This window comes from Chelonia mydas, chromosome 2, assembly GCF_015237465.2.
Source record: "Chelonia mydas isolate rCheMyd1 chromosome 2, rCheMyd1.pri.v2, whole genome shotgun sequence".
Taxonomy (NCBI): domain Eukaryota; kingdom Metazoa; phylum Chordata; order Testudines; family Cheloniidae; genus Chelonia; species Chelonia mydas.
In genome coordinates, this window is record NC_057850.1 from 118,369,304 (window position 1) to 118,397,208 (window position 27,905).

Consider the following 27,905-nt stretch of genomic DNA (forward strand, 5'->3'; position numbering starts at 1 on the left):
CTCCAAATTGGCAACTACGGCATCATCTATCTTCCCAATTTGGTGTTTGATAGGCTTTATCGCCTCCACTCGACTTTCCCATTGTGTGGCACTCAGAGGTTTCAGTGTCAGAGAGGATGTTGCCAGATGTTGCTTCAAAATTTGCCATTGATGAGTTGATGCAGAGAAAAAAAAATACATAGATGCTTTGAATTACATTAAAAAATTCAGCAGCGTCACTAGAAGCTCATGCTGCATCACTGACCACCAAGTTCAATGAATGAGAACTGCATGGGACAAAAAAGGCTTGAGGATTTAACTCTCAGACACGTGTCTGCACTCCTCTGTTCTTTGTTCTCATGTTGGCACCATTATCGTAGCCCTGACCTCTCATGTCAGCTATCACAATTCCCGTATCTTCCAGCTTTTTAAGGAGCACATTTGTCATACCAGCTCCTGTAGTATCAATGTCAATAAATTCTAGAAAATGCTCTCTGACAGTCACCATTGCAGGGACATTTTCACTAGGTTCTGTTGTTGTTACAAAACGCACCATTAAAGTAATTTGTTCCGTATGGCTGATGTCAGGTGCGCAGTCCAGAATAACAGAGTAATATCTTGCTGACTTCAGATCTGCCACAATCTTCTGTTTGACTTTTGTTGCCAGTAACTGTATGATCTCATTTTGAGTGGTTTTTCCAACGTAGTGATGTGTGTACATTTCTTGGGTGGTGACTCTTCTTAGATGCTCCTGGAGTACAGCATCAAACTCAGCCATCAGCTCCACAATTTTAAGGAAGTTTCCATTGTTTGGCACATACAGCTGATCTGAAGTGCCACGCAATGCTAGGTTTTGGGTAGCAAGCATTCTCACAATGGCAATGAGCCTTTTCAGAACATTTTGCCAGTAAAGAGACTCTGATGCAATCTTCTCTTGATGCTGATCATCTAGGGTGGCCTTTAACCTTAGTCTCATCTCAAGCTCTTTCCACCTATGGAATGCTCTCTGGTGATTTGCTGCCTTCTCATGGCATGCCAGATTTCTAGCCAGGTTTTTCCAGTCCTTTGTTCCCCTAGAACCCAATGTGGCTGGAACATTAGACTGGAAGAGTTTGCAACAAAAACAGTATGCAGCATTCTGGGTTTTTTGAGTACATAAGCCATGGCCTCTCCACTTTGTCACCATTGGGTAATTGAGTAATGTGTTGGATGGAAACATCTATTTTCATTGTCTTTGGGGAACATGAAGTTTTTCACTTGCTGTGGCCCATGCAGTACAAGGAAGTCCCACAGGCTACTGCTCAAGTGGGTCCACAGTCCTGGATCATCTAGACTTAAGGAACTAAACTCAGCAGCAGCTTTTTCTTGCGCCTCCGCCACACTCTTCTCTGATCTACACTTTTCTTCAGGAATGTGCATGGTTACATCCATTTGAGATGGAGATATGGATGCTGCAGTAGCTGCTAGGTCACCTGCACTCTGACTAACTGGACGATCAGGCATCTCCTCACAACTCACATCCTCACTGGGGCTGGAAGGCTCCCCGTGAACATTTGTGTCTATGTATCTCAGGAGAGCTCCTTCCTGCTTAGATAGAAAAGTTTCCTTTGCTTTCTTTCTTTTTCTGAATGCTGCCCCAGAGGGGCGTTTTCTTCTTTCACTCATGACTGCTATTCTGTGCCAGCTATAGTGGCTCTCAACACTCAGTTGAATGGGACAAATAAGCAGGCTGGTAGCAGGGCCTGAGTGAGGGAAGATATCAGCATCTTAAGGGCCTAATGGCTCCTACTACTTCAGATGACTGCCTGTTCTCCTCAAGTGGGTTCAGGGAAGCAGCAGGAAACAGGAAGCTCCCTGAGAAGCTGGTATTAATCAGTCCAGGCTCCTGGGGGTGCTAGAGAGGTACATAAGAGGCTCCTTCTCCTCTCTCTCCCTGCAGCTCCCTCTGCTTTCTGTTTTTCCCACTCACCTTTTCTCCTGCCTGCCATGTCTCTTGTGCTCTCCTTCCTCCAGCACAGCACTCCACCATCTCTGTGCATCTAGAGCAGAGAGAATACATATGCACCAGCAGCAGACACTCTGGGTCCAAGTGGTGCCCCCCCACACACACAGTGTGGCACCTGAGGCGGCCGCCTCAGTACGCCTCATGGTAAGGCCAGCCCTGATCTATTTCTTCTCACATGAAAGACCAGCTTACTCATTCTCAGTGTGTTGCATGGAGAAACTGTTAGGAACCACACATTGTCCTCTCACCAACCTGTAGAGATTCAGCAGAAAAATTAATACAGCCTGGGTCTGTATTAAATTTCCCACCAAGCCATTTTCTATGCTGAGAAGACTTTAAGGGGGGATTCTGAGGATGGCCTCAGGACATGGAGTCAAGCAATGTCACCAGGGGCCTTGAAGCTGGTGTGGAGACATAGCCAGATCTGAAGCTTGTGGCTTCAATCCTCTACTTTTGTGGTGGAAAAAAGGGGACGTCTCCAACCCTGAAGGAAGAGTTTTGAGGAAACTCCAAGAAGTTCCCCTCATGGAGTTTTCATTCCCCTCATCTGCTTCCATGAAAAGGAATAACTTGCTTGTGTCTATAACCAAGTTGTCTATTTTCCTGTCCAAGGAACTTCGAGACAGTTATTTGTTCTGTTCAAGATAATTCTACCCCTCTGCTCAAAGAGTAGAGAGCATATATCTGTTTTTCCTACAAGTAATTTCAGCCCGTCAGGACATGACTTAAATTAGATGATGAATGACAAGAGGAGTGTTTCTATCTAGATATGTTGTGAAAAATAAAGCATAACCCATAGCACTGGTGATACTTCTTTGCTCATTATTTTTCTCCTATAATTTCTATCACTCTATCTGTTTATCTAGGTTCCTACATGGCCCCCATCAGTGTAGCATCCAAGTTCTTTCCCTGTCCATTTCATTTAAAATCATAGATCTAGAAATAGTCCTATAATATGTATCTAATTATGTCTGAGTTCTGCTGACTTTTTTCTCCTCTTATATGCTTCAGCCTTATCCCTATTGACAAACTCCGCAGCCCCACTATCACTTGGTGATGTCAAGCCATAAGTGCATTTCACCACTACATTCATTTTTTTACAAGCCAATATGTTACCTAACAAATTCATGGTAACTAGAATCTTGGTTTCCCTGCCCAGTTCAGTTTGCAGTGGGTTCTCTGCTTTCATCTATCCATCTTCTATGGGCTTGCACACATAGAAGTTTATAAAGGTCTGCATTCAAAATGAACTTGGTTGTGTCAATGCTTGGATGTCACTGCAGCCCCCAGTGTGGTTTGGGTTACCAGGGGCTTGTAAATGTTTATTCCGGTTCATGATGGTTCAGTGGGAGCAGAGGTACAATTTGCAGCCATTTTGGAAGAGGGAAAAGGTCTGAGGACCATGAAAAAGTGATATATTGCTCTGGTAAAACAATGTTCCGCCTGTTTGAGAATGAGGGGCTTCTGACCTGTTGGTCCATGTAAGATTTGCCTTTCTTGGTCCAATTCCCAATGCAGCCTGCCTAATCTGGACTATTCAGAGCTGATGAAGAAGAACAGGCTAAAGAGACACTTCATCACTGCCACTCACCTGGCAGCTCTGACTATTCCTTCATTTAGGGGAAACTGCAGGGTCTCTACAGTACACAAGCCCCTGCCAAGGGCTGAATTTCACTTGGAATGCATATAATATCTCTGCTGCTATACCACAGATATTCATGGATACATCTTCATAAGGCATAACAGTGGGCATGTGTGAGTGTAAGGAGTTATTTAGTTCCCCATCCCACCACCCCTCTTTTTTGGAAAATCTTCTCTTTGTTTTTGCAAGAACATTTTAAGACCTAACTTGTGCTTCCATTCTCAACATGCAGTGGGCAAAGAGACAAGCAGTGTTGCTACAATGCATGCTCAGGACCCAGCATTCCCAGTAATGCTGCAGCAAACACACTGTTGTCCTCCCTAGGGGAGAGAAGATTCTATTTGCCCCCAAAATCAGTAAATGGCAGCCCTAAAGCAACAGGCTCAGCAAAAAAAATGTACAAACCCAGCTGAAGGATCTTTTACTAAGTCCCACTATACTTAGCAGAGAGCTAAATTAAAAGTCTCGGATGAATATGTGTGTGTATTAAGTTCTGCTATTGTTCACTGGATTGTTTGATAATTTCACATGATGTTTCTTTTATAATAAATCATGCACACGCACAGAGTAAGGTAACAACAAGCATATATATATATATAAACAAAAGATATTAAATGTAATAATATCAACAGGGCAAATCTAGAGGTGTTTACCCAATCCTTACTCTAGACAAACCCCTATCGATGCCAATTAACGTCAGTGAGTCAGTCTGAAGACTAAGTGTGGGAGCGAGGGAAGGAGGTGGTGCTTGGTGGACAGGGAGAGGCTGATGGGACAAAGAGTTATTTGACTTTTTGCTCCTTCCCCTTCTGGCAAGGGGGAGTGCTGTTGACTGATATTGGGTAAAAGGTGAAGCTGTGAGCTAGGGATGATGCTCATTGAGAAGGCTTTGTTGGAGCAGGAGTAGAATCTTTTCCAAGCAGGGGCTTCTCTTAAATCCTTGGAAGTGAAATAGTGATGGTGGGGTGGTCTTACACCTCTGCCTCCCCCCCAGTCTCCTTCCTCTGGTTATGGTGGGGCAAACACAACAGATACATCTGCCTGAGAGAGAGTGACAAAAGTCTGAGTAAAGGCTCCAGGACTTAGCCTATTGTGAATTTTCAATGTTCCTAAAATTTCAGCCTGTCCTTGTGGCATCTTCTGAGTGTCTCACCAGCAACTTCAACTTAGCATGGCCAAAACAGAACTCATCTTTCCTTCCAAGCTTCTTGCGCATCCGCCCTGTTGCTCAGGCCTATAGCCGGGGAGGTTATCTTTGACTCCTCCCTCTCTCCTTGCCTCACACACCCAGACAATGTCCAAATACTTCCACTCCTCCCTCATAACATTTTAAGAGACCAAGCTTTTTTTTTTCTTTTTCTCCACACAGCTAATGCTCTTATTCAGGCCCTCATAACCTCCTCCTTTCTGTTCTCCCTAACACACTCCTTGCCCCATCCACTACACGGAAACCCTGGCTCATCTTCCTAGTCCTCACTCTGACTACATCACTCTGCTCATTGGATCCCTTTACTGGTTCCCCCATCTTACTGCATCCAATTCAAGCTTCCTTTCCACCCCTTCAAGGCCCTTTGCAACTCTTCCTCTCTCTACGTGTCCTCCCTTCTCTCTTTGTGTCTTTCTGTCTCATTTTGCTCAATCTGCCAAGGATGCTGGTCTCGCTTGCCCACTTGTCATCTTCTCTCACACTCATCTCTGGGCCGTCTTCCAGGCTCTCCCTTATGCCTGGCATGCCTCCATAAATTCATCAGTAAAGGCCACTACTCTCTCATCCTTTCTCTTACTCTATATTTCTACCGCATCTGGCACCATGGGGCCCTGATTCTGACTGGGCCCTAGGGGTATTACCACTCTTCATTAGCATCATGGGCCTGATTCTGTTCTTTCTTACAACAATTTTACATAAGTGTGTAATTCCACTGGCATCTATGCAGTTTTACTCTTGGTTTACACTAGTTTGAGGACAATCAGGCCCCATGTGTCTAGCTTTGTATCACGGTGTTTTACACATTAAAAAAAAAGTTTAAAATAAAACTTGGATACTATAAATAAGTAACATTTTTTCCACTCAACCAGCCTACAACTCATTAATGGAGGTGACAGTACCAAGGTGAAAGCCTTTTTTGTTTATTAGAATTTCTGACAGTCAAAAAGATCCTGCCTGTAAAAATATCATTTGTCGTTTCATTGTTTTATACAGCAGTAGTTTTTCTATCCAGTTATGTTCTGAAAACAAGTTTGCACAAGACACGGGAGAATTGGACTAATTGACTGGAAGAAAGAGCTTTATGAGTTATTCCTCTGTTGCTATTCAGATTCCATTAGCCTCTACTAAGTTACATATGTTGGCTCTAGCACTACTTATCTAACTAGGAAGTAGAGCTGTTTAAAGATAGCCAGGCGTCTGGTTAGCCATTCAGGGGACATTCTGAAGTAATGTGGAAACTTCTCAATACAAGTAGCACCATTTCCTGTTAATAACTTCACATATTTTTTTTCCTTTGCTAAAAAGCTTGTGATATTGAAGAATGGGTCTTCTAATGTATGAAACCCTAAAAAGTCTTACACCTTTAAACAAAATGAAAAATAAAGCAGCAAAGGATTTGGGAACACCCATTTTAATTCATTTTATTGTAGTTAATGTTGAAAATCACTTGTCAGAACAATTTTATAAAACATCTAAACTTAAGAGGCTAATATCAATGTTACCAGATCTGAGCACAATGAAACAAGCTTACAGGAGTGATCCAAAGCCCATTAGCGTTAATGGACGTTGTTTCATAGATTCCAATGGGCTTTAGATCAGGCTCATGGAAAACCTAGCAAAGCTCCATTTCCAGTGAAGCGGAGTGAAAAGTTTTATTTCAGGGGATTTTATACAAACTGAAGTTCCATTTACAGTGAATCTAACCTTCTTAGGGCCAAGACCTGGAATTCTTACTCAGATAAAACTCCCCTGAAAATCAGCAGAAGTGTATAAGTACTGCAGCAAAATACATGTAATGAAGTGACTTGTATGGGACTGATCTCAAGCTCACTGAAGCAAGTGAGAGTTTTTCCACCAACTTCAATGAGCTTTGAATGAGGCCACATAAGATCTTCACTGAACTGCTTTTCCCAAATAATTATAAACCCAGAGAATATCATAGCAAAATCCATGGCCAGATCCTGCTCCCATTGAAATCAATATCAAGTTTGTATTGACTTCAATAGGAGCAGAATTGGGCCCCTAACTATGTTTTCTAACACAAGGAAACTGTAAATAGAGCATTACAGAAAATGACCGCAGTTACCATTGACTAGATTTTCTGACTCATTTTCATTAAAAGTTGCTCAGTTTTGTCTAATACAGTTCAATATTAAAGCATACAGGTTTGGTTGTGTTAAGGTGAAATAAATTAAAATACCGAGCGCAAAGCAAAATACAACCATACAATTTAATGGTCCTCAGCAAAATGAAAAGCAAACCTGGGCTCACCTTTTCGTTTCTGTTGCTGGATGTGCCCATATCCCTTTTGCCTGAGAAAGTCTGCATTCTGAAATTGTTTCCAACCTTATATTTCTTTATGTAACCACCAACCTTGACAAGCTTAGGAGGAGCTTTGTTTTTGAGAATTAAATCAGTGATTTTACACGTTTTAAACTTCTCAGTCACAAACCCTATAAGCTCCTGTAACCCCAGCACTATTTGTTCCATTCCATCTAATCTTTTAGCTTGCTGTTCTGCACTCTTGTTCATGTCAGAAAGGGTATTGGTCATTTCTATGCACAGCCCCTTCATTTCAGAGTTATTTAGCTTTTCACTTGTTTCTGTGGTGGGTCCAGGTTCAGTTGCTTTTGCCTTTAACATCTCAATGTCTTTTTCAATGCAACACATTTCCTGGGAAACACTGTTTAGCGTCTGAAGGACATTGTCCTGCACAGTCAACAACTTATCTATTTTCTGACCAAGGGAGGCAAACTTCACATCCAAGTTGTTAAAACTTTCAGAGGAGCTGACATGTTTGCTTGCAGCAAGAGGAATTTGCGTGGTTTCCACTTCATTAGCAAGCCCCTGGTTTTGTAAGGCACTCGGATCAAATATTTTGACCAAGGAGTTTACCCTGGATGTAGCAGCAATCGTCCTACTGGAGGTGGTCATTATGCTGGTCTAGTTAGGGGAACAAAATACTCTGATGGTCAGCTATTTAAGGCCAATATCTGCTCAGAAAGCTCCACATCCAGTCTTCTCAGACACAAAATCCGGGTTTGGCAAATCAGGCTCAAGCTATTTGAAAAACATCCAAATACATTTTACTATCGAAAAGTAATGAGACAGCTGGATTACTTAGAAAGGAAAAAACACTCCTGTTCATTTTTTTTTACTTGTTTTAAAGTGAAATGGATATAGAGACAGACATTTGCTGAGCAACCTAAATGCATTCTGCTCAGTGACGTAAACCTGTGGGGAGGAGGGAATGGAATTTGACAGTGTAAAGGCTACAAGATATCTGAGAAGCCACTATGGGTAAAGACACTTTAGCAGTAGTGTTACTGCTTGTCAGAAACATGAATCTAGTATGCAATGTGATCTCTGTTCTGAAGAGAATAGGGGCCCTTAAGGGGAAGCTAAATTTGGGCTCTTGAAATTTTTACAGCTTAATGTAAATTGTTCAGATTCAAATCTGCAGTTGCTTAAGAAACCTCTTATCAAAGGCAGCATTAAAGAGCAAGAGAGAGAGATGTGATATACAAATAATACATAGGAGAACGTGAGAGAGACACTGGTATGCAGACACTATAGAAAGCCACAGCCTTTTTCTTTAAACTGGGCAATCACCACAACAAATCAGACACAGGCAATCCAAAATCTAAAGAGTCTTTCCCCCTATAACCAGAGCTTTAGCTTAATCGTGTGTGTTATCCAGTGTAGTTAAATATAACACCAATGAAGCCTCTTATCATTTGCAATGATCTGACTACAAAATTCAGAAAATGAAGTTCACTAGCAATGATTTCTAGTTCCATTCTTTTTATTGCCTACCTGAAAACGGCTCCCTTAAAACCAGTCATTATATTACTATCACAAATGTTTTCCTGAGGGCTTTCACTTTTCATAAAGTCAGTGTGGGGTCTAGAGGAAGAATCACATAACTGGGAGTCTGGAATCCCCAGGTTCTAATCCCTGTTCAGCTATGCGTATTGGCTAGAAGAATTAACCCAGGGTTGGGGTTCCAATCCCAGTTTAGCTACACTACTAATGTGAAGTCAGAGGGACTTTGGAGGCAGCAAGAGGTCTGTCCACATCGATCAACTTGCAGGATCTAGGCCTTATTTTGTGATATGGGTAAATAATTCCCTTTCCCTGTCTCAGTTTTCACATATGTCAAATGGAGATGGTGAGAAATAATTAGGTAGCATGCACAGAGAGTTTTATATATTTAAAGTGCTACATATTTTAAACTTACTTTGTTTTCTGCCTGTAGTGTTTAAAATGTTCTCCATTTTTAATTGCCTGAGCTCTCGCTCTCATAACCACTCACAAATGGATTTTTAAAAGCTTTCCACTGAAACCTATTTTAGTCATTTAAGAATTAACGTACACTTAGTGTTGATAATGCACTGAAAATTGATTCAGGAGCTTTTACTTGCTTTCAGGTTATCATATGTTTTTAAGAAAGGTTCCAAGGTATATTAGCCCCCTCGTGACAGCAGCTTGTCACCCTGACTGAAACCTGAAGTGAGCCCAGGCATGACCCTGAAACTTGGATTAAGATCTCCTCTTTACACAGCAGATATTATTGAGAGATTGCAATCATATGTTATGGTTAACAGTACCTCCACTGCATTGATTTAAAAGACGCAATGATTTAAAAGCAGGCAAGTGGGTAGAAAAAGAGAGTTTAGGGATCCCTATTTCATGGAAAGAATAATACACCAGACATCACTAAAAAGAATGCTGAAACAAGAGCATCATGGAGATTCCAGTAAAGAACAGTTACGTTTAAGGCCCCTAGTGTTCTTCCATTCATCTCCGCTAGAAACATAAACTAAATTCTCTTGACAGTTACACATCTGCAGAAGCCCCTGTTAGTTACAAAATTCCAGCAGAGGTGTTTGCACCATCTGCAAAATGGCCAGATTTGCAGAGCCATTCATCTCAGCTATAATGTCTGTGCAGAGGTTCACAATTCTAACTTTGGAGCTTTTTCCTTCTGCACACAAAAGACCAATGGTTTATTATATGTCATCACCCATCCAGCCAGGATGGCTGTGGTGGACGTCTCAGTCAAAGCATGTCAGTCATGAGGTTCTTCTTTAAAATGGATGTTCTTTTGCGGGAGCAGGGAAATGATAAAAAGAGGGGTCAGCTACACTGATAGTAAATCTAAAGTCTAACCTACACACTAGGCCACACGTACTAAACATTTAAATCTCTCATAACACTTACCCAGGGAAATGTCATTAGAAATACATCAAAACGGTCGTTTACTGAGTACTTTAATAAAATCAGCGTAGTATGTATGTTTAAAAACTTAGCAGCACAAACACACTAATAAGCCAATTTGATGAACTTATATAAATTTTAAGCTCCTGGGGGCAGGGACACTATTTTCCTTTACAGCACTATTATATGGATTATTATTGTAATTCTATCACCAAAAATTAGAAAGGTTTTCCCCAAGCACTTACATCAATGCACTCTATTAATAGAATAATAAAATAATAATAATACCTAGCTCTTATATAGCACTTTTAATCAGCAGCTCTCAAAGTGCTTTACAAGCTCTTTCTTAATTTAATCCTATTACTCCCAGCTATGACTGACTTTATTACGATACAGAATGAATTTCCATCCTGGGTGTTTACATCCTTCAGTATTTGTAGGCTGCTTCACCCTGCACTCTGAGTCTTTGCTTAGCCATTCAGTGCACATTTAATTCTTTCATTCTGTTCTCATAAACCAATCCTTACAATCAACACATCGCCAACCTCACGTATTTTGATCACTCTTACCTAACCTGCAACCATTTGTCAATATCCTTCTGGTAATAAAATGCTCAGAACTGAATGCAATGTTCCAGATTGCACCACAGCCATAGAGAGAAGGGCCTCCCTGTCCTGAGAAGTAATGCGCCAATGGATGCAGCCCAAAATTGCAGTGATCTTTGTTGCTACCCTAACACATTGCGCTATCAGCCCCAAGTCTCTTTCAGCATTGCTACCTTTTGGATTTCTCCTTCCATTAAATATTGATAAAAAAACTAGCTTTAAAAAAGAGACCACATTTTTACTCTTATTTACACCTGTTTTCATCCAAAGTAACCCCAATAACTGTTGTCTTCCAGACTGCAAGCAAAGAGCAGAATTTGACTCACGATCACCTTTTTTCTCCGATTTCCTAAACTTAGGTTTAATGATATGACATGTTTAAATTTTCTGCATTGTGAAATTTCAATGAACATTTTCAATAAAATGTTGCACATTGATGAAAAAAAATGGCAAACCCATATCTTTTTGCCATCTTTTCATCAGCTCTAGGTGATACTGTGCTCTAGTGAAAAAAGCATATACATTTGCTCTGTAGACAAGTTTCTAACCAGCCTATAAGAGATGAACTGTTTCAACTTTGGCAGTGGTTGTGTTTTATGGATGTTGAAACAAAGAAACTCACCCATATGATTATGTAAAAAGAAACCTTTCTGCAGGTTTTGAGCAAGCCACCATTTCCCATGTGTTTTATATTATAGCTCAGAATATTAACACTCAGCCACCACACCATACGGTGACAGTGTTGGCCAGAAGGCTAGTGAACATTGGGAGATTTTCCACAGAATAACAGAAACACCTATGCTAAATAACTTAGTGTTAATTACCTGTGAAAATTCACAGTATTTAATAAGAAATGAAAATATTTTTAGAATACTATCTGTATTTGGTGGTCTACTAATGCTGCATTCTTTTAAAGGAATTTTATGTATTAGAAGTTTACCCCCAAGATACCCCTGCATTTCCTTCCATCTTTGTTTCTGCACTGACACAAAGGACCTTTTACAAACAGGTCAAAACTGGCTTTAACGTTGCATATATAATTTTGCAGGTGAGTAGAGAAGTCACACACAAATTTTGAAAGAAATATAAAAAACTCATGTGGAGTTGGGAGTGCGTTTTTCCTCCTCCTTTTTTTTACAGTACAAAAGTACTTGTAACTTTCTATATTTTACTGTCCAGCCAGTATGTGCCAACAAGCAGCTGGTGTGAATAGGACAAAACAGGTTTTTAAAGGAAGTGATAATTCTGTATTTAGAATAAGTTCATCCCCAAGTGTACTTGTGGAATGGATATACATTTAGGGACAAATTCTTCAAGCACAGATAAAAGGAGCTGAGCATAACAGAAGAAGGTGTCTGAATGGACTGGTTAGAAAGCTAGAGTTATGATTTTGTTCACACCCTTGAACTCACTCAAACTCCTGTCAAAATTATGTTCTTAGTTCATTTCAATGGAAATTTTGTGGCTACTATTTTGGAAAAATTAGTCTACATGATTCAATATGCCACAGCAGGTCTGATTATCAATGTATCCATCTGCTTCTAAACATTCAATCTCAGCTTCAGAGATACTCGCTCCCAACTCTGATGGGGTCTGATCCAAAGCCAGTTGAACACAATGGGAGTCGTTTTTATTGAGTCAATGGGATTTTGATCAGGCTCAAAGTAGTTAGAAAAATACAGATATCTCAGTAAATCCTGAGAATCTACAAGAGTTACCAGTCAGTAAAATGGGAAAATATCTGCTCTTTGCATTTCTAGCGTGAGGATCTATCAGCAAGTAGAAAGCTAGAGAACGTTTTCTTCTAAACAAGTCATTCGCTTCATCTTCAGTGTTTGCCTAGCCCCTTGGTGGTGCGACTGAGATGCCAACTTCCTGGCATTATCTTGTTTTCTTCTAAAGGCACAATTCCAAAAGGGGTTCCCCCTCCTGCTTTCCCTCCTCCCCATGTCCTTTCAGATTAGTTATTTCATATTTCCTATTCATTACAAGCCTAGACAGAGCACCTCATAAATTTATGGCTGCTGGCACCAAACATCATAAACAAGAGCTCAAGTGGAAATGTTTGAGTAGTAGAGTCTGATTCCAATTTTCTCTGGCTGTAAGCCAAGCATTGGGTTATGCTATAATTCATGAAAGACTGCTGTCTCTATACTTTATCATATATAAAGCAAAATGCCTTGTCATCAATACCAAATTGTTTTACACAATGTGTCTCCAAAGTTTCCATATCCAGCGCAATATTTTACTGTTCTCTTTCCTTTTTTTTAAAGAGGATTTATTTTTCCCACCCTCCCCAAACAAAACACCAACACCTGCCACTCATGAGTTTGCAGCACGTGTATGGTGCACACCGCACATTCCAGTCATTGCTTAGTCATCTGTGCAAGCAACACAAATCCTTCTGACATTTCTGTTTCTAAATTCTGGCATGGATCAGTTTTGGAGGGGTGTATATTAAGAAAAATAACACAAGTGCAAGTAGCTTTGGCTTACCAGCCCCAGGCCACTGTGATCTCCACCTTCCACACTTCAGAAAGAAGTAGCAGCAAAAAACCTCACTTGTGTAGATAGGCATTATTTTGTGAAACTCGCACTGTAGGTAGATAGGGCCTGATCCTACTCCCATTGACTTCAATAGCAGGAGATCAGGTTTACAGTTCACAGTTACTATTAAGATTATTAGGGAGAACCCCAGTGGAAAATATGCACCTTTTAAGAAGCAAAAAAAAAAAAAAAAAAATACTGCACAGCAGCTAAAGTTTCTAAACTAGTATAACACATATAATAGCTTTGGTTGGTTGTAGTACATATAATGTACATTTAGATACATATGCACATACGTATATTACTATTTGCTAGAGCAGGTCAAAATTTTCCAAATATTCATTTTTAATGACAAAAAATGAAAATCTGATTTATATTTTTATACTAAGCTCTTCATAATCCTGCCCTCATATACAACTCTGTTCTCAGTTTCTGCTGACTTCCCCTTACTCTTCCCAAGCCTTCCATCCTACTGCTCTTTTTGTCTCATTGTCCCACAGTCAGTTCTATGCCTTTTATCATGCTGCCCTATATACCTGGAAGAGAGAATATATCTTCTCTCTTTAAAATCCAATTATTTCAGCAATCCCTACTACCTCTCTCCCTCCAGCTCTTACCCTGTGTCTTGGCTTCTGTTTGTCCATTTTGTGAAGCTTCGGTTACAAATTATTCAGGACAGGGAACATATCTTAATCTACCTTTTTAAAGTGCTGTAAAATTCACCAGGCTATATAAATAACTTTTATAAATGATAAAAAATATTATAATTAGAAAGTCTTTTTTTTACCTTTATCATCTTCTAATAGAGAAAGTACTGTACATTTTGTAGGTTTTTTTGGGGGGGGTTGTTGCGGGTTTTTTGCAGAGAAATTATATTAACATCTATAACATTAGAAGCCATATCTGTGTAACTTGTATAATTTATGTCCCTGGCATTTTTTCCTCAGTCACAGATTTTATAGGTAATTTACAAAGAAAACTGTTTTCTTTTATCCTTATGCAAAAGAAAGACATCACTGAAAAAGCCCCTCATATGCTTACTGAATTTGTTATAGAGAACTCTAGGGTCTCAAATGAGAAATGCATTTGAGCTTTTAGGCACAAGAGATCCACTATCCAAAAATATAAATTTGTATATGCTGGAGCAGGAGCTGAGAGACTACTATATACAGTAGTGTCATAAAGATAGATTTGGTTAAAGCATGTCTGCTCCTGCTCTAATATATGGCAATGGCTCCCTAAACAATATAAACTTACAGAAACTGAAAGACTAGAAAGAAAGCATGAAAGCTATGAAGCAGATTCAGAAAGTCATGCTGTTTACTGAAAGTTCACAGATTTCAGGAACACTCTCAACCCCCCAAAATCAAACAACAACAACAAAAACAGATCAACAGGGATCAAGGGGTTTATCCACATCAACTCATTTCAAAGACCAATAGTTACATAGAGTATCTCAGTGTAAGCAGCTGAAATAATCATATGCCTAAAAGTAAGTGACATACTGTGTCATACGTGACTTATGTTTATGGATCCCATGGGATCCACCCAAAAAACTCATCTGGAACTCCACTTAGGGTATGAAAAGGAAACTGCTTCACACGAGTTAGGAGCATATAGCAAGAAAATTTTGGCACTGAGCTTCATGAGATATGACTAGGGAATTTATAGCCCCATAGGGCTCTCTGCATACAACTTCTTTATTACCTGTTAATTATGAATTCTGACCTCCCTTTCCGTAATCTCTCTGGCAACAAGATATTCTATAGATGCCCCTAGTGATAAATCACAACAGTAAGTGCCTGAAACAAACTAAAAGATGATCATCAACAGAGTGCTCTGATGAATCTTTAGAAACCACCTAATGACTGGAGGAGGTTTTTTTTTTTTTTTTTACTGAAAAGTCCCTACATGTCATACAGCCTCAATAAACATGAAATAGTGTCTGGTAACCATTCTCAATGTAGCTGGCTCGGTCTCTCCAAAATTTTGTGTCTTTCTTGACTCAAATTACCTTGAAAAGGCAAATAGAAAGACACATAATTATAAGACATGTAGAGGATCTTCCTTTAAGGCTTCACTTGTTAAAAAGTAGCTTCTGAAAGCCTCCAAAGGCTTTTAACATATAACTTTTTACAAAAAGATGCTTGCCATAATGCACACCTCACTCTGGAAAATGCTTGACTCCCAGAATACTATAATGGAAGACATTGATTAAGAAGATGTCCTAAGAATATAATCTTGTGTGGCCTGATCCTACAAACCTAACTCATACTGAGTAGCATTTACTCAGGTGAGTATCACTGCAGTCACACCAAGTAATATTTGCTCAGTTCAAATAGAATTCACACTAGGTGACTACACTGCTGTAAATGGAACTCTTTGTGTGAGGAAATGCTGCAAAGGTTGAGTAAGGATTGTAATATCACGCCCCTAATCAGCAGTCTTATGCACAGAAATAATCTAATGTCTGATATTAAAGCATAAATGGCAAAGTCGGTGACTTCTTTATTGCTGGTTAGACTCCACTAATGATGTCCCCAGCCGCCCGAGATGTCAGACCCCATCTGAAGATTCTTACCTCTGCTTAGTAGTCCCTGTTTTTTCACCCATTTTAAAAAAAAAAAAAGATTTTCTCAAGGCTGAAGAATATAGTGTGATAAATTACCCATTAATAGCACAGAACTCTATTTCCAGGAAGCCAGTTTAAAGGAAAATTCCTGACTTTCTGAGGCTAAAGCCAAAGGTGTCATAGTTCTGAAATGGAGGAATGAAAGCAGCACTGTCTCCAGGTGCACCAATGTTGTACCTCATTTCATGTGCTAGGGAGACTGGTTAAAATCTTTGGTTGCCTTCCAAAACTTTTCTGGCAGTTAGCATCCTGTATTAAAAATTTATAAACCACGAAAGACCTTTTCTTACAAAAAAAAAAGTTAATGCAGGATGGATAGCCTGAAAAACTTAAAAGGGACTGTCATCAGAAGTGGTTATATGGAAAATGGGATGTAAGTAACTCCATTCACTCCCTCAGAACACCCTAAAAACACAGTGAATGTGATTTCAGTGTGAAGGGAAGCTGTACCGATGAAAATTCCTTTAAAACAGTTGTGGAGAAGAGTTCCAAAACTGCCACTTAGCCTTTTGGGATGTAGCACTTTTACAAAGTAACATATCAGCTCTTCCAACAGAAATATATTGATGAATATCAACGTTGAGTTTTTCATTCATTTTCAAAATGACTCCACTCTCTAGTCCATAACTGTGCAGCCCACGTCAGAATTTACGGACACTGTGTGATGACCTTTTACACCACAGGCAATCTTAACACGTGAGGGAGATACAGAGCTAGGCAGAACCTCAATCTGTTTCAGGCTATCAATCTGTGTCCAGCTGGCTTTATAAAACAAACAGTTAATTTTGCATTCACTGAGAGCTCCTCTAGTATCTTCTATAACTGTGAAAATACTATAGAGATAGAATACCTAGACTAGCAGAGTATCTCTGTGGCAATACAATGCCATGCAACTAGAGGGGACTAGTGCTCTTCTAGTAAACTCTGTATTAGTTCTTTTCATTTTGGGTAGAACCTTCTCTGCTTGTTACAAAACTCATGTTATGGGAATATGGAAGAAGGGTGAAGTTAAAAATAAAAAAGCAAATATCAGGTGTTAATTAAAACAGTTCTCCACAGTGACCGTGTTTGCCTATGTATTCATAACATATTTTTAAGAGATGAATTGCCCCCAATTGCACCGTAGCGATATACCCACATTTTAAAATTTGTGTGTTGGACCAAAAGTGGGAATGCATTAATTCTCCAGCTGCACTGCGGGATTGTTAATTTACTGAAAGAACCTATTCCGATACAAATACCTTTATACCATTATGAGTGCAGCCATAGTAGGGGGTTGCACCAACTTAAGCAAATCGTTTTTTCTAACAATTTAGTTAAATCAGTGCAAAAGCTGTGTGTAGGCAAGACCTAACTACCGTAACTCACCACTTCTTTGTGTAGAAAGTCTAGTACCAAAGTACTGCAATAAATGGCACATTCATATTTAATATAGATGTCAGAGAACATGATTATGTAGGTGGTGGATGAAGAGGGGTCCTTTATTTTTAGAGATAGGAGAAGGGTAGCCTGATATACTTTTATATTGAGATGGCTGCTGATTTTGATGGCTTTGGTATATATTTGTATGCAACGTAGTGGTAGCTATGTCAGCCCCAGGATATTAGAGAGACAAAGTGAGTGAGGTAATATCTTTTATTGGACACACTTCTGTTGGTGAGAAAGACATGCTTTCGAGCCACACAGAGCTCTTCTTCATGTCTGGGGAAAGTGAAGCTTTAGGCTGATTTATATTTGTTATTTTAATAAAACATAACTTGCCTCTGGAGGAGTAGATTTATTCAGCAAGAGGAGGAGGGGTGTGAGCTATATAAAAATGTCCTCAAATGCAGGAAATTGCATCAAATATTTCAACGTGTTCCCTTGGTCCTGGTCAATTCCAAATGATGGTATTTATGGGAGTGAGGTAAGGGCTCACCAGAAACCCTCCTCCTCAACGCTCTGCACAACAGATGCACATATATATTCTTACTTGGCTGGCTCTGGGCTTGGTGTTTGGGGACAGAAATTCCATTCAGATACATTTCTCCTTTGGTCCCCCATTATCTTTCGCATGGTGCATCCCATCAACACAAGATGATGCTATTTAATAACTTCTCAACTGTGAGACACATCATAACCACCATCCTCTGTTTTTATCTACTTTAACCACTGCATGGTCCAACTAAATGATGGCTCCAGATGGCAGGCCACAAAACTGCAAATGTTATCTGCACCAAAGAACGCCACTTCAAAGACACTTGGGAAATTATCAATGTCAGCAGCTTCCTTTAGAATAACCAAAACTAGTGGCATCTCTTGAATTCCTAATGGAGACTCTGAGCTAACTTCTGAGGTCCAGGAGGAGACCTGCTATGTTCCAAAACTTTGAAAGATACTCTAATGCTTAAATTCACCTGAGGCTTCCATAAGGGAGAAAAATGTTCTGTTGCTACTCCATGCAATTTAAGTTAGTAAATTAGATTCCGAGTAGAACCACCCCTGCTGCTTCATTCCGGGGGGCCTAAATGTCAAGGAAATGAGGAATCAGGGAAGAGAGGCAGGGAAGAAATTGGCAGTTGTTCGTTAAAAGCGTTATAGCAAAAACCGTTCGGTGAGATGTTCAAAAGCGCCTAACTGATTTAGGAGTGCGAGTTGTTTTTGAAAATCCCACCTGTTAACAACCATTATGCCTGCCTAATTAGTTGTAACAACCAGTTTGAGGAACAGGCGCTCAATGCTCAAATTACTGAGATTGCTAGGTTACACATGAAATGCAAGGCTCAATAGCAAATCTTAAGGAATCTACCTTTCTAATAACTTTCAACATTACTTTCAACTTCAAGTACTCTAGGAGGGGCTGGTGTCCAAATAGTCACACATTCATAATTCCCAAATTATATCATGATTACTCTCACCAAATAATTTGTACTTTGGAACTAATAGTGGATTCCATTCCTCACATCCTAAAGTATAGTATAAGCCTGATTTCCCACCAAGCTAAATCAAGTTTCAGAGTAGCAATTTCTTTGTCTCCTTTAAAAGACCTTAGGCCACAATGTTCAAATTTGGATGCATCAAGTTAGGCAACTAAATTCATATTTAGACTCCTAAATAAAAATGATCTGATTTTCATTGGTGCTGAGCACTCAGCTCTTATTTACTACAACGGCAGCATTTTTTTCAGGCATGGAAAGAAAAATATAACCGTCCATATTCTGTACACCTTATTTTAATTAATAGTAAAATACCTATTTTCCTGGTTCAGATCCATAAAGCAGCAAGATTTTTCAGTCAGAAAATCCCACAGTTTCAATTTTGTGCCTGCGAAACAGTCTGTCCAATATGAATTGTACCTGCAATATAAATCTTAGCTAGTGACCTCTTTTCAGTCACCTATAACTTTACCAGAACTTTAAATGTTCAGGCTGAAAGTCCCCAATATTGGCTATCTGCCTCTGATTGAAGTTTCAGCTAAAAAGTCTCCACCATTTCTGATAAAAAGCCTGGATAAAAATACATTGTTAAAAAAATTCATACCGTGATTTCATTGAGATGCTCTAGCATCTCCATGATTTGGAGCAAGAACATAAATTTGGCAAGGGGGGGAGGCGTCACATTATGCCATTTCCATAAGAAAAATCACCTAAGTTTGGGCAATTTATGAGCTTCTGAAAATCTGTTTCCATGTGCTCAGTACACTTGTTAGAGTTTGGCAGCTACATTCTCTGAATATTCCATCTGCGCAGAGCATGTTCCATCCCTGGACAACAGGGCCTGGGCAGGACTTTCCCCATAATTTGCTCCTTCCAAATGCCAGGGACTGCTGTGGCACCAGGCACAAAAACTAAGCGCAGAAGACTATTTTTCTTCTGTGCTCTCTCTTATGGTGCCTAGGCAGCCTGGAAGAAAAGGAGGAAGCAGCCTGCCTAGAATGCAGAGGGTTGAAGAATTGGTTTGAGTGCTGTACAGTAAACAAGGCATTGGGCCACATAGTGAATAATGAGGAAATAAACAATGTATTTAATAGCTGCTCATTCAGGAAGCACCATCAATCCTGCACACTGAATGAGGCAGGGTCCTGTGGAAAAACAGTATGTGATCATGAAATTAAAGACTGTATCATAATTCCTAAGCATAAAGCATAAACAGGTGTACTAAGGTTGCACAGACCATTTTAATTCTGACACAGGCAATCTTAGTTCTGGCATTTCCTAACATTTGAGAGCTTGACTTTGCAATGTTCATTTTTTATGTAGCTTTTTGTGTGTCATTTATTATTTAATTTCTATATTTGTGTTCTGCATGGAAAGAAAGCAGCTTTTACTATTTCCAAAGTATTGAAAAAATTTCTCAAGATAGTGTTTCGGGCAATCAACCAGATAATAAGTTTTCAAATGAAGCACCTACGACTACCTATTTAGGTCAAACCTAGGCAGCATAAACCCTTTTTATTAAAGCATACATTGATATTCATTGCACCTGAAAGACCAGTTAAGATAAACTTGTATGAGAGGGCAACAGTATATATGAAATTTAACTTAATGAAGTTAGGAGAGTAACAGGAAGAAACTAAGTATATTAGTATTATTTTTACTCAAGAACAATGATGTCACCGCACAGTAGTTTACTGAGCTATGGCAATGGTCATATGTACATAAATAGAAATAGGAGTGTATGAGTGGTGGCTCCTGGTTAACATGGAAGAAAAACCTGGGACACCATATAGGCCTTCCTTGAGGTATGATGAGACCCTTCACTGGCAGACTCACTGGCATTAGGAAATAGCCTTTTGGAGAGATGTAACTGTGCCATGCAGTAGGTAATTCCTGCGATATTTTGAAAGGCAGGCCTTAGACCCCCTCCTCCAGCAGAGCTTTTGATCATGTTCAAATAGATGTATTTATTTCCAATTATCTGTATTTTTTATTTACTATTTCTTTTCTTTATTGTGTCCTGTCTTTTGCATTTGTTTAAGAAAACTGAAATTTACTGTGCAGCCTAATGAACTCGAACACTATCTAAACTGAAGGGATACTGAGTGAGGAGTGAAGCAGCAGGGTAGGCACCCAGTCAAGGGCAAAATGGGTTGTGATTCCACTTCCTAATAGTGCTCTGAGGCAGTTGCTGGCAGAGGTGCATGTGGGAACAGTGTGAGCCCAATGACCTGAAGGCCACAATGCTTCATTACAGTCCCAAGAACAGAGGTATTGTTTCTCTCATACATTACTATACAGGATGCACATAAACATACCAAGATGTGACCTACACAACCTTTTGCAGCAGCAAAAAGGGTCATTTCTTTGGCCAAGCTGAAACTGAAAGTTTGTCCCAGCTGGAAGTTACTTTTTAAAGAATTCATAGAAGTATAAGCCTAGATACATTTGTGGCTCAAACAAACAATAAAGTACACCTAGCTAAATGAATCCAACTCATCCAAAGCAAAAGGAAAACAGAGCTTGCTTATTACTTCATGAGGAAATCTGCATATTTTCTCCCCCCCCCTTTTTTTTTTATTGTGGAAATATTTAATAAGAGGAACTGTCTTATTAGAGATATGCTACTGCCTACATAGGAGCACTGCCTATCCATCCCACGGTACTGCCTATAAACAGTACTTCCTATTAGTCCCATATTACTGCCTATACCCAACAGCTATTAATCCCAGGGAACTAAGGAAGAGTCTTATCCATTTTCTCTTTCAGATAATGTGAGGTCATCATTCTTCCATAGAATTTCAAAATGGCACATACAATAGGACCAAATAAATATAAAATATAATATAATACAATACAATAATATAGGACCAAAGCCATATGCTCTGGCAAATAGGCCAAGTCTATTAGGAAGACAGTGTGGTCTCGTGGTTAAAGCAGGCACTCGCATTCAGGAGATGCAGGTGCTACCCTAACTCAGCCACTGACTACATGAGTGACCTTGGCAAATTACTTAAACTGCCTGTGCCTCCATTTCCTTATTTATGTAAAAAAAAAGTGGGGAGTAAGAATGCTTGCCCATCTTTGTAAAGCGGATTGAGATGCTCTGAAGAAAGGTGCTGTATTTTGTATTCCATACCAAAAATCTACATTAAAAGAATGTTAAGTTTGCAAAGCCAAGTATTCAAGTCAGGAATATTCAGATTTATAATAGCTTAATTCTGTTCTCTAGTGCATCTGAATTATGATATAGGATAAAGTTTTCAAAAGTGACTTAAATGTCTAAGTCCCATTTTCAAAAGGGACTAGTCAATGAGATTTAGGCTCCTACATCATTTAGGACCAGCTTTGTAAAGGTATTTGGACACTTAAAATGCAGATAAGTGCCTAAAGTGCCTATGGGCCTAACTCCCATGGGAGTTATTGTATTCAGCACTGTAGTATCTTTGTGAGGCAGAGAAGTGTTATTATTGATAGGGAATTGAGGCACAGAGATTAAGGCTGAAATTTTCAAGAGTGTCCTCTAAATCTGGGTGTCAACAATTGGCTGACCAACTTGAGACACATGCAGCAAATAAAGAACAGACCATTAGTGGACACCTCTGGACATGGTGGCCCAATTGATTTGCCTAACATCATATAGGAAATCTGTGGCTGAGCAGGTGGAGAACCATCTCTCCCAATTTCCAATTAAATTCCTTAATTACAAGACCATTCTTTCTGTTCCTGCAAGCCTCTACCTCACGCACTACACATCTGCCAGCTTCGGCAACAGAGGAGACAAGAGACCGACAATCAACAGCTTCATTAATTTTATCACTCTGTCTCATTCATCAGCCATCTTGTGCACTGATGGGAGATTGTGGAAAAAATAGTATGTTCTTATGTACATTGGATCAGAACCAAAATGCATACATTAATACCTCTGGCATAATGCATTCAGCCGTGCTACATGACTTTGAGCAGAATGACACCTGTCATCCCCTTGGAAAGGGGGCAGCATGTGTGCCTGAGGTCTGCCCCATACTCTCCTGTGGCCAGTCAGAAGGGATCTGGGGCTATGGCCTCATCCTCTCCTTTCCCTTTTCCTCCTTGCCCCATCTAGGAGGACTAGTGCTGCTATTGGCATCTGCATCAATCAATCCTCTGACTTGGGAAGTGTAAAGACTGTGATTATGACTAGGTTTCTTGCACCTGCTCCCTCCCTGTGCATCAGCACAAGGCTAGCCACAATCTAACCGTATATTTGCACAGTTAAGATAAGAAATAGAAAAGATTAAGGCTCCTGCAGCATCATACATCTGACAACACTGACCATCCTGCTTCTTTTGTAGTATATACCTAACCCCCTCCCAAAAATATGAAACTACAATTTCAAAAACAGCAGGAATAAGAGAAACTCTGAATGTGCAGAGTGTAGGCTGATTAACATCACTGCAGGATCCAGATTCTTTGCATTTCCTTTTGTTTCTCAGTGTTAATCATTAATTTTTTTTAGGAAGCAAAAAGAGTAAACTTAAAGTTGCTTTAAATGTTTGTTGTATAGATGTTAATGAAAGACTAATTTTAGATGCCCGAATGTCCAGTGACTCTACTCTTGAGATTGGGAAACATGAGAAGAGCAACATCTTGTTATGAAACAGACTCTCTTCTTACCTCAGAGGCCCTCTTCGCCCTTCCCTGACCTATCCCCATCTGCTCTCTTCTTCTATTTGTAGAACTAAAATAATATTACTTGGTCTAATTCGACCACAAGTTGTTGGACTTGGTGCAGGAATCACTGGGTGAAATTCTATAGCCTGTGTAATAAAGAAGGTCAGAATAGATGATCGTAACAGTCCCTTCTGGAGAAAGATTCATAACGTCTTTTCACTTTACAAAATGGAACAGCTCTTTGGGTTCACAGATAACAAGTCCTTGTTTGGGAGGAAAAGAAGCAGAGAGATAGGCCCCACTGACACTACTGCCTGGTTCTCTTGTTTGGCCTTCCCAGTATCCCATGGCAATGAGTTTCACAGGTTAAGTGTGTGCTATGTAAAGAAGTACTTCCTTATATTTGTTTTAAATCTGCTGCCTATTAAATTTCAACAGGTGACCCCCAAGTCTTTATTTTATGTGAATGGGTAAATAACTGTTCCCTATTCACTTTCTCCACACCATTAATGATTTTATAGAACTCATATCCTCATCCCTTAGTTGTCTCTTTGCTAAACTGAACAGTCTGAGTCTTTTTAATCTCTCTTTGTATGGAGTCTGTGCTATACCTCTAATCATTCTTGTTGCCCTTCTCTGTGCCTTTTCCAATTCTAATATACCTTTTTGGGGATGAGGCGACCAGAACCAGACCAGGTGTGGGTGTGTCATGGATTTATATAGTGACATTATGATATTTTCTGTTTTATATTCTATCACTTTCCTAATGGTTCCCGACATTGTTAGCTTTTTTTAACTGCTGCTGCAGATTGAGCGGTTGTTTTCACAGAACTATCCACAATGAGCGGAGTTACAGGGGTGTAAAACTGGTGTAAGCAGGAGGCGAATCGGCCATTAGGTTTGTAAAACATTTTGTGTCCATATCTAAAATGATTATAGAAGTTATGTATTCACACCCATGCTTTAGTCTCTGCTACATAGGGTTTTTAATTGAAAACTTCAACATGGTTTAAAATTCAGATGTGATTAAATTGGGTTCCAGCACAGTTTGGTAAGCCAGAAGGATTTTTTATTTTATTTTATATGAAATATAAGCATATAACAAAACCAACCCTATATAAATACAAATATGCATTTTACATAATTACATAATACATATTCCACAAAGTGGAAAGAGCATATAAATAATAAAGTTCAGCAAGTCATTATTTGCAAAACCTGGAGGGTTGGGGGTGGGAACTGAATCTGCAAAGGTAATACAAGGCATTAATTATTATAGTGACTAAATAAATAAATAAGTGAGCACATAGTCGATGAGTAACGGGGACTAACATATACTAAATTGCAAAGGTTTTATTGTGTGACCAGACATCCTCCTATTTTTTCCACGTTTCTATGAGTCATTTTTTCCAGTATGCAGTAGCAGAGAGCTCAGTCAGTCAGTCTGCATATGAGGGAGGAATTGCAGATTTCCATTTTCTCAGAAATATCTCTTTTTGGCCACTAGAATAGTTACTGCAATCCATTTCTTAATGTTAACTAGTAATTCCAGCACCCCTAAAATACACAAGTTTAGAGAAGGGAAAATAGTGACATTACAGTTGTGGAGAGAGCACTGAATGTCGTGTTCCAGAACATATGCATTTTTGACAGGTACAGAGAATGTGGGAAAGGTTGGCATGTGGCTGTTTATCTCTCCAACACTCAGTGTGTTGCTGATCTAGCCTTTAACAAATGCTCTGGAGTCCAGTAGTACCTCTTTAATGTCTTGTTCTGAAAGAACTGCAAGGATAAAGAACTTGAAGTATCTTTCACGTGAAGCCAGATTATTAATTTTTTTTAGGAAGCAAAAAGGGACTGTTGCTTTAAATGTTTGTTGTACAGATTTTTCTTTGAGACTGAGATTGAGAAGGTACTGCAAAGCATTAAGCCCCTATTAATAATTCCTACATAGTGACTTTTGTTTCCATGTTTCTTAACGTGTTATTCTAGAGGAGAGCGAGTTGACACAGACCAGCTGTTCCCCATCCGGGCATCAAGCCTTGAGTGTAGTCACTGAAAGAGGGAATTGTGAGATGGCGGTAGCTGGTTTTCGTTACACATGTAATTGAAGGAGGCCAGTCTATCATTTTGTATTATCTCTTTAAATTTTGTTAATCCTTTTTTCTATCCAAATTGTCTTAAGCGTGGAGTTGGCCTTGAGACTGAGGAATGGGTTATGCCATGATGGTATGAGAGGAGAATTAGTAAAATTGGATGCTGTAATAATCTTAATACATTGCAGTATGCCCCGTGTAGATGCAAATATTAGATTTTTCCTTAAGGGTGTGGGTATTTCATTGGAAATTTGTTTTAATATATAGGTGGCTGCTGAACACTCTGCTACCAAAAGATGCAAAATTTTGTTGCACAGTTAAGTCAGTCATCTCTAACTTCATACGAGAAAATATACCATCTTTTGGGAAGCTCTTAAAGCTCCTGTAAGGGATGAATACACAAAGTGTGCCCCCCAAAAGAAGAGAGAAAGACAAGTTACTAAACTATCTGGCTAAGGAAACATGATTTCGAGAGAACACACAAGACTGACCCAAATGATGAAAACCTCCTACATTCTCTAATCAACTCCAAATATAGATGTACTGAATGCTTAACCAGCCAAATCTAATTTACACTCAACAGGGTCAAACAAAGATATTATGAATGGCAATATAAAGCAGGTAAACTACTCGCCCGAATGCTTAAGCTGGAATTATCCAGCAATCATATTTCTTCCTTACAAGAAGATGGGAGTGGTATCCTCATGAAAGGATGGATTGGTTGCTGATAATAGAAGGGAAATCTCTCACTTGATCCAGCAACATCAGAAGTCAGATATTCCCTCCATAGCCTTATATCTAGATGCAGAGAAGACCTTTGATAGGGTTGAATAACCTTATCTGATGGCTATCCTAAGAAAAATTTGGATGTGAACCAATATTCCTGAATTGGATCAATGTATCATACAATTGTCCCCTTGCTTCACTATTAACGAATGATATTTTTTCTCCTGCATTTCAACTAGAAAGAAGACATGACAGGGGTATCCCGTCACCCCTCCTTTTTAATCCGTCTCTTGAATCACTGGCAATACACATACACAAACTCTCAACCATTGAGGATGGGACAATAAACAGGGAAGAATACAAAATCAGTTGATATGCTTATGACATTGTTGTACTACTGAAGAATCCATCACCATTGATTCCATCGTTATTAAGTATGGGTGACATTTTTGGAGAGATCTCTGGTTTTCACATTAACTGAAATAAATGGCAAGCAATGGATGTATCCACAAGACCTAATCCCTCTCAGTTTCAACACTTTCCATTTCAAATATGCAGGAAATCACTTACTTTGGTGTTAAAATTTGTCCTAATCTTCCCAAAATTGTTTCTCTATATGGTCTATATACCAAAACACATTTCCACAGCTAGGAGGTTTTGAAACCAGGCTCTAGCGTAAATCTTGGGGGAGAGCCAGGACTTTGTAACACCATTTAGCTCTTCTATACTGGCTGGTTAACAAGACTAATTTTGGTTGAATCAGTAAGACTAGAGATTTGTTAAGGGATGGGGGTAAGGATAGTATTTGGCACAATTTCTGTTAGCACATGTTTAAAAAACATCCCATTGATGCAGGACAGGAAAATGGTGTTAGCAACAATCATGTTGAAATAGACTTTGTATATGTCAGGTTGTATGACAGGTTAGTAGGAGATTGGCTGTTATTTCTAAGGAGCAGCCACATGAGAGGAGTCAAAGTAATTAAAGGTTTTACCCTATCAAATGAATCTTGTAACTAATGTTACATCTTTCATTTTCATTTCACTAGCCTGCGAGAATCCACTTCTTTTGCAAAGTCAAGTCCATTTCGCACAATACTCTTGCTTTGACCTGGTTGTCAGCTATAATACCTAATTTCTTTTCTGATTAGTCTGTTAATTATATTAGCTTTAATATAGATGATTTAGCATTAATATGGAAGTCAGTGTAACATAATGTTCCATGGTCTCTTGAGGCTGCTCATTTCTTGTAAAGAATATCTTCCTTTTCTAAATAACACTCTCATATGAATCTCAGTACTCTTGAAAGTCTCTCTTTAACAGTTTGCAGTCTTCTTTATTCTCCAACTGGAACGTCTGGAGATATTCAGTGCCTCTGGGCCTGCCAGGTTAGCAGCATGGAAGATTTCACACTCTTTGGTTTCCCTTCAATACTACTTGCATCTGGAAAAATCTGGAAGCCCTGTAACCATTTCATCCACTTTTCTGCCTGGTTCCCTTGCAGACTGATGGATTCAGGGGGCTTCAGTTGCTGCATTTTTATCTAAGATTTGATTTTCTTCTGAAATCATGTAATAAAGGTGTGATGCATAGAAGTGATGGCAAGAAACTGATCTTTATGTCCTGCTTAGGGTGACTAGGCAGAAAATATGAAAAATCAGGATGCCGGGGGGGGGGGG

General features: G+C 39.4%; 1 protein-coding gene across 1 annotated transcript in view; it reads right to left on the bottom strand.

Moving 5' to 3' along the window:
* Positions 1 to 7,803, bottom strand: part of MYLK4 (myosin light chain kinase family member 4) — a 38,371-nt gene extending 30,568 nt beyond the window's left edge. The window contains exon 1 of the mRNA XM_027821326.3: positions 7,105 to 7,803. Within this exon, the coding sequence (XP_027677127.2) occupies positions 7,105 to 7,767 (663 nt within the window). The 5' untranslated portion in view covers positions 7,768 to 7,803. The remainder of the gene's footprint in view (positions 1 to 7,104) is intronic.
* Between the last annotated feature and the right edge of the window lie 20,102 nt (positions 7,804 to 27,905).